Raw genomic sequence first — 7,527 nt, 5'->3', positions numbered from 1 at the left:
AGCAGAAGTGCTAGGATAGAGTGAAGCAAAATTATAATAACCATTACTATTTGAGGTGGTATCTATTTTAATGTACTTTTAACTATGACTGAATGCTTAAATAAATAAATGCATACAAAAGTGAAAGTTAACATATGTGCCTGACATTTTTGTTTTCCTATTCTCAAGGGTATATTTTTAACCCTGGGACAAAATTAGTAGCCCAAATCTTTATTCTGCCTTAAACTAATTTTTGTTTCTTGTCTTCTTCTCTCCTCTCCAAGTCACTCTACAGAGTTAGACGACAACAAATATGGTTCCTTGATACCCCTTAATTCATTCTTGTGGTATCCTTGTATAGAGTTCAAAATCCATATACTTCAACATATGTCGACATACCAAGAAATCAAGATGAAAGGTTCGGTTTGGAGAGGACAGTTGAAAGGCTTCTGTTAAAGTTGAAGACCATTTTGCGTTACATGGTCCACTGTCGACTCCGAGTTCCAACAGTGTAACAAATAAAAACATGGCCGACAAAATGTGACCCTATGTGATGTGGCCAGCAGAACTGATGTCTACAGCAGCTCTTGAGGTAAAAACTTACTGCACATCACTAAATATGTGAATAATACCTAAGTTAATAATGTTTCTATATAAAAGTTTAAAAACTGCACAAAGATGCTGTGAATGTCCTGTACATATACTTCAGTAAGGACCAGAAGGAGGTTTGGAATGAGACTGTTTTCTTTATGGATTTTCAAATATATATATATTTCTTTAGGATTTTTACATATTCTATGCATTGATCTTCCATCTCCTTACAACCCTTCTGACTCAACTCATGGAAGGAAAATCAAATCTTAAAAGCTGTGGGTCCCTCCTTTGCTTGTGTGCCAGTCCCCACACAGAGACGCAGGAGGCTGCTCTGGCACAGGGACGTGGGGGGCGGAGACCCAGGAGAGGACCCGAGCTGGGGGTCCCAGGACAGGTGAGGAGAGGCTGGGAAGGAGGAAGTCTAAGAGACTCTGCTGGGACTTAGGAGGATAAACAGCTATAAAAACGGAGCATTTTCAGGGCTCCTTCACCCACGCCATCCAATTCCGTAAATTGGTAATTCATTTTATGTTTTAAAAATACTGGTTTTGAACAATCCAGTTATAGTTATAGTATGTGCCTCATATCTTCAGGTGATCAGAAGACCGACTGGCCGGTTTTAGAGGTGGCTGCCTTTCTTAAATTAGCAGTAGGAAGTCCCCATGAATTTATCCCAGAGGCAGACAGGTGGGAGAAGCACGCAGCTAAGGAAAACCTGGAGGGGAGAACAGGTCGGCAATGGCAGAGATGTTCCCTTCTCAGTGTCCTGGGAGCCCCTCTGTAGACAGAGGGTAAGAACACGATGGTGCGTTTTCAGTCTGTGGAGGAAACCTAAGTTTCTGCATGTTTCAGAAATGGCCTTCTATAAACACCTGCAGACACCTTCCCTGATCCTGACACCTCATGTAAAAATGGAACGTACTAGACCTGGCATGGATGGTGCAGGGAAGGAGGAGAGCAGGCGTGGGAAGTAAAAATGATTCCTGAACGCAAAGTTCAGAGCCCAGCCTTGGCCTCTGGTCCCCTGACCCAGGAAACAGCCTAATCATTCAAAGACTGGCAGAGAATGAGCTACTGGGCTAATAATTAATAAGGACCTGTGAGGGCAGGCAAGGAGCAGCTGAGAAGCATAGTCACGGGATAAGAAAACAGGCACCACCGTTCATTTTTCCATTTTCCCTCTGGAGATGACCTCTGCGTAGGAGGTGTGAATGAAGTCGTAGAGCTGCCTGGCATTTGCCGCGTTCCCCAGCAAGAGCACCAGCTTGTCGAGGGACAGGCTTGCTAATTCGGCGATGTTCTTAATGTTGGTCATCAGGGAGCGACAGTTTTTGGCATTTACCCCTGGCATTTTTAACAAGAAGTCCTGGGGACCGGGATTATACTTCTCTGCCTCGGGGAGGGTCTCGGAATCGGCTGTCACGGCCATGGCCGTCGCTGCGTCCGGCTGTGGCTTGTTCTGCTTCAGCCCCTCAAACAGCTCTGCGGTGGCGTGCGGGGAGGGGCACCAGAGGATCCGGAGCCTGGGGAAGTGCAGCGTGAGGAGCGTGAGCTTGGAGCTGATGTCGTTGCCGGAGATCTCCTGATGGAAGGCACCTCGGGACATGAGAGAGAAAGGCTTAGTGGGGTCGAACTCGATCAGAAGCACCGGCCGCTTGTAGTAGCGGGACATGGAGATACACTGGCTGTAGAGGCGGCCATTGTTCAAAGAGCCGATCAAATCACTGACGCTCTTGCGCTCCACGCACATTTCTGGAGTCAGAACGTAGTCTCCGACCTCTAAGGTCACTGGCTCAATGTCAATGCCCCGACGGTGGATCAGAGATGGGAGTTCGCTTCGAAACTCGCGCATGTCCACAACAATACTTTGCTGGGTACCATTCTGTTCCTGGCCGCCTATGAAGAAAAAGAAGCACTTTAAGTAACGTCACTGAGGAATAGCTCTCAAAGGTGGCAGAGCACAAAGTTAAAAATCTATGTTTCCACTGTTAATCTCCGATGCCTGGTTACACAGTATGACATGTTATTCCACACTTTTCCATATTATAAAAAGGTTTATTTACAGTTTAAGGCTATTTCCCTTAAACTAAATAGAGCTGGTAGGAAGTTGGGGTCTCGCGGTACTTCCTTACTCAGAATTCACAAATACCAGCATTTGCCATCTTCCCTCTGTGGTTCCTCTACGGCAGCGGTCCCCAAGCTTTCCGGCACCAGGGACTGGTTTCGTGGAAGACAGTTTTTCCACGGACGGGGGTGGGATGTGTGGGTGCGGGGGGGCTGGCTCAGGCGGTGATGTGAGCCATGGAGAGCCATGGGGAACTGCAGAGGAAGCTCCACTCACCCGCTGCTCGCCTCCTGCTGTGCGGCTCGGTTCCTAACAGGCTGCAGACCAGTATCGGTCTGTGGCCCAGGGGTTGGGGACCCCTGCTTTATGGTCCCTCACTGTTGCACTGACCACATTTTACTGATCATCGTCGTCCCAATTCCTAGGACATAGTAGATGCTTAGAAATGTTCTCTGCATAAACTGCCTTGTGGACTGCTGTGAAAAAATTTGGAGCTTTTAGTGCTTGTATCAATGACTCCAGAGATGGGAAAATGGGAGAAGCTGGGAAAAACAAGAGCACAGAGCTTCTCCCACTAACGTGCATATGAATCACCTGGGATGGAGTTAAAGTACCTACTATTTCTGTAGGTCTGGAATAGGGTCAAAGACCCTGCGTTTCTAACAGGCTCCCACGTGATGCCAACGCTGCTGGTTGAAGGACTCAAAAGTGCTGTTGTAGGCAGAATGGTGGCCCCCTGATGATGTCCATGTCCTAATCCCTGAAACCTGCAAATATGTTACTTTACACGGCAAAGGTGACTTTGGAAATGTGATTAAATTAAGGCTCTCAAGATTGGGAGATTATTCTGTATCATCCAGGTAGGCCCAAGGGTCTTTATAATGAAAGAGGGAAGCAGGAAGCTCAGAGTTGGAGCTGCTGACCTTGAAGTGGGAGGAAGAAGCCATGGACCAAGGGATGCAGGTGGCCTGGATAACCTGGAAGAGGAAGGGATTCTCCCCTGCAGCCTCCAGGGGGATCACAGCCCAGCACACACCTTTCATTTGAGCTCAGTGAAACCCATTCGGACTTCGGATTGTAATTTAATAATTGTTAGATAATAAATGTGTGTTGTTTCCAGACACTAAGTTTGTGGCACTTTGTTACAGCAGCAAAGGAAAGCTAACACAAGCGCTTAGAGGGCTGAACTCGAAAGGGCAGATTTCTGTGAACAGCTTTCTGTGTGGTACCTACTTGCTCCAAACTACCTCATCCATATTGCCTGACATCCTGCTGTTCTGCATGACATGTCCACAGCCTATTTGAGTTAATAGGGATCTCCTTCGAAAGATACGCTGAGGCAGTGTTTCCCAATACGGTCCAAGGACCGCGTCCATCAGACGCTGACCCCATTTCAGATCTATTGATTTGGAATTGCTATGGACTGGGGTCTGTGAATCTACAGTTTTAACAAGCATCAGAGGTTATTCTTAAGTACGCTAAATTCTGAGACCCACTGCTTTAACTGCGCTGGACCCCCCAAAGGAGAAAAGGGCTCAACTGTATTGTTCTTCCCACGCCTCCTGGCTGAAGGCAGCTGCTGACATGGGAAAACGGGGCCTGGGGCGTGGGACATGGCTAACCCTGAACCACGGTGCACGTGGCATCCAGCAGGTCTTGGTGGAAGCCACTGCTGGGACGCTGCACGGCAGTGAGAGTACCACACACCTGGGATCTGGAAAAGCGCCAAGAAGCAACCAACAAACACAGATATGGAAGTGGGAACGCACCCCAAACAATCCTGACTCTTTATCTATGGGCAAACTGGCCTCTTCAGGTAAAGGTAAGAACCTAGTCACCATTTACAAAAGTTTCTTGGCAAAAGTACATTCTGAATCTCAACCAATGCTGGACTGTAACTGATTTCCAATGCCGGTGCGTAGATCACAACCCCACTTATCTTACAGGTGAGGAGCCCGAGATCCAGGGAGGACACGTGGCTAGTGAACAGCCAACTGAGATCAGGGTATGGGAGCAGACAGCCACGTTTAAGAGCTTATTGAGAAAAACCAAGCTTCTGCAGAGAAACTCCGGAACCTCACAGCCTCCTGCACAGGCAGCAGGAGTGTTCGGCAAAGGGCAGGACTCACCGGCTTTGCGTGTGTCGGTGGGAGCACCTGCAGATACACAGCCTCTTACGAGGTCGAGATTCGTTTCGTCTCTGCCTTCTCTTTCTTCAGGGACAACCATGCTAGCCTTTTCCCTGGGGGTGGGAGAAAAACATCTTCAACATTTCTGAGCTAATTTCAAAATTCCAGATTTTAATCTCTTGTAAATTATAATATACAAAATGATCTACATAACTGTAGTGGTAAAAGAGAATACAGGAAACACTAGAAGTAAATATGCACAGTCAAGTGATGTGTAAAGGAAGCAGAAAGAGCTTCTTGGTTGGGTACTCCTGCTCATCTTCCAGAGTTAAAAAACACTGTTATTTATTTTCTATTCTGTATGTCCTCTAAACACTTTGCGGCATGAAATAAGCATGTGAAAAATGCCACAGAGAGATTATTGAGACTTTTTATTAAAATGTGCTAAATGTGTTACTAAACATTGAAAAGGATTCAAATAATTTATATCCCAATATTTTCAGAGTAATCATAAATAGGATGGTTAAAAATCAATGACTAGGGACTTCCCTGGTGGCGCAGTGGTTAAGAATCTGCCTGCCAATGCAGGGAACATGGGTTTGAGCCCTGGTGCAGGAAGATCCCACATGCCGCAGAGCAACTAAGCTCGTGCACCACAACTACTAAGCCTGCGCTCTAGAGCCCGTGAGCCACAACTACTGAGCCCATGTGCCTAGAGCCCATGCTCCGCAACAAGAGAAGCCCCCGCTCGCCACAACTAGAGAAAGCCCATGCACAGCAACAAAGACCCAACTCAGCCAAAAAAAAAAAAAATCAATGATTAAAGAAATGAAAACAATACATGGTTAAACTTTGATTTAAAAAACTCCAGGTGGGAGGCCTCATTAAACATCCTCGGTTTTAAAGGAAAATCAAGATTAATATTAGAAAGCAAATTTCCAACAAAAGATTTAAACAAAAAAATCAACATCTCAGGTTATGCAGTAGAGCAGCATCAATTCACTCGTGCGTTTACTTAAAACATTTACAGAGGGCTCCCACATGCTGTGCGAGGTATTTTGGATACAAATACGGTTATTTGTATCCGATAATTCCTGTCTTCAAGGAAGCTCAGTATCTTAAACCCGGTAGATTGACAAGCCTGTACAATCCTAACTTAGATTTGTAATCAGGAACCAGAATCATGGCAAGATCCTCAATAACCACAGGGAGAGGAGGCCAGGTGTGCCACAGTCTTATTTTTCAAAACCAGTAAGAGATGCTATAATCAGTTCAGGAAAGAGCAAGCACTGTGTGTTCCTCTGTGCCAGGCTGACAGAAAAGATGTATAAGGATGGGTCTCTGCCCCCGCTGGGCTTGCTACTGAGTTTCACGGCAACGTGAAAACCGTGGAACTGACTGACTGCAATAAAAGAGGCCGGGGAAGGTGAAACAAGAGGAATCTTCATCAGCAACTAATGATTTCAACAAGGGCTCCAACAAAAAGGATTTTCCAATGAAAGGAAATAAAATCAGATGGAGCGATTCCCCAACCACTCTGGATATGTGATGTTTTAGGGCAGGGTACCACGAAGAGATTCCACCAGAGAACAGAAACTCCAAGTTTAAATCCTTTACTCTTTGAAACAATATACAAATGCAAGGTTATTATCAGTATAACATTTTATGAATAGATCGCAAGGAGGCAGGCAATAGTTCCAGTTCCGTGCTCCCTCGTCATTCTCAGTATCGCTGTCAAGTGTTGCTGATGAAGGATTCTTTGCAGTGACAATGGCTCTGGCAGCCACTCATTACTGCCCCGTTACACCTACTAGACTCCAGCTGGGGGTAAGGGGCAAACCGTTCAAAAAACTTACTGCTCTTAAATTTCTTTTTCTTTTATATTTGGGATCAACATGGGGGATTCTTTTTCTTCTTTATCTCCACTTACCTTACTGGCTAAGCTATCACACATGAGGGCATCCTCATTTCCTGATTAATTTGTAACTGTGGCTGTAGAGCACAGCGAGTTAGAATGCAGACTCTGGGCCCATGTTTCGTGAATTTGAAACCACTTACTGGCTGTGTGACTTTAGGCAAGTTGTTTAATGGTTCTGTCCCTCAATTTCGTCTGTAAAATGGGGATGATACTAAAATCTAACCTCAAAGAGACTGTTAAAAGGATCACATAATATATGTAAGGCACTCAGAAGAGTGCCTGGCACATAGGAAGCACTATATAAATGTCAGCTGTTATTATAACCGTACTTTTCTTACATGTAGTAACCTCATCCCCTAATTATCCACGATTATGCTAAAAAACAGAAGATTTTCTTTCAAATGATTCCACAACTATTTCAGTTAATCCTGTTAAAAAACAGCTAGTTTACTATGAAATGTTATAACTGCAAACTGAATCTGAGAAAAAAATATATTCCTGAAATGAAACCAGGGTTGTGAAGAAAATAGTTAAGTCTTCCTAATCAGTAACTCAAATTAGTTTAACAGAAATCTGCCATACTTATATTCAGTCTCTTGCTTTCAACATTTGCATAATTTTTCAAGTTACTCTTTGTGATAGACACAAAATCATAATTAAACAATTCAGGTCCCTATTTCCACTTAAAGTACTGTGGTTTCTTAATTTTGCTTTAACATCTTCAGTGATATTTGAATAGCTTGTACAATGTGATAACACAGGGAGGAGACACTGGACTAGAAGTCTCTTCAAATGGGCGTTTATTCAAGCCCTCATGCTAACCCATTTTGTGATATTTTCTA

The 7,527-nt window shown here is 44.7% G+C and overlaps 1 protein-coding gene across 1 annotated transcript in view; it reads right to left on the bottom strand.

Moving 5' to 3' along the window:
• Positions 1 to 1,161: 1,161 nt before the first annotated feature.
• The window catches only part of ERCC4 (ERCC excision repair 4, endonuclease catalytic subunit), a 31,761-nt gene continuing 25,395 nt past the window's right edge, over positions 1,162 to 7,527 (bottom strand). Inside the window, exons 10-11 of the mRNA XM_029219261.1 lie at positions 4,768 to 4,880; positions 1,162 to 2,469 (exon numbers count right to left, since the gene is read on the bottom strand). Of these exons, the coding sequence (XP_029075094.1) occupies positions 1,736 to 2,469; positions 4,768 to 4,880 (847 nt within the window). The 3' untranslated portion in view covers positions 1,162 to 1,735. The remainder of the gene's footprint in view (positions 2,470 to 4,767; positions 4,881 to 7,527) is intronic.

The sequence above is a fragment of the Monodon monoceros genome, unplaced genomic scaffold (assembly GCF_005190385.1).
Source record: "Monodon monoceros isolate NGI ecotype Baffin Bay Population unplaced genomic scaffold, NGI_Narwhal_1 Super_Scaffold_13, whole genome shotgun sequence".
NCBI lineage: Eukaryota > Metazoa > Chordata > Mammalia > Artiodactyla > Monodontidae > Monodon > Monodon monoceros.
The sequence above is the reverse complement of the archived record's forward strand: the minus strand, read 5'-3'. Positions and strand labels throughout refer to the sequence as shown.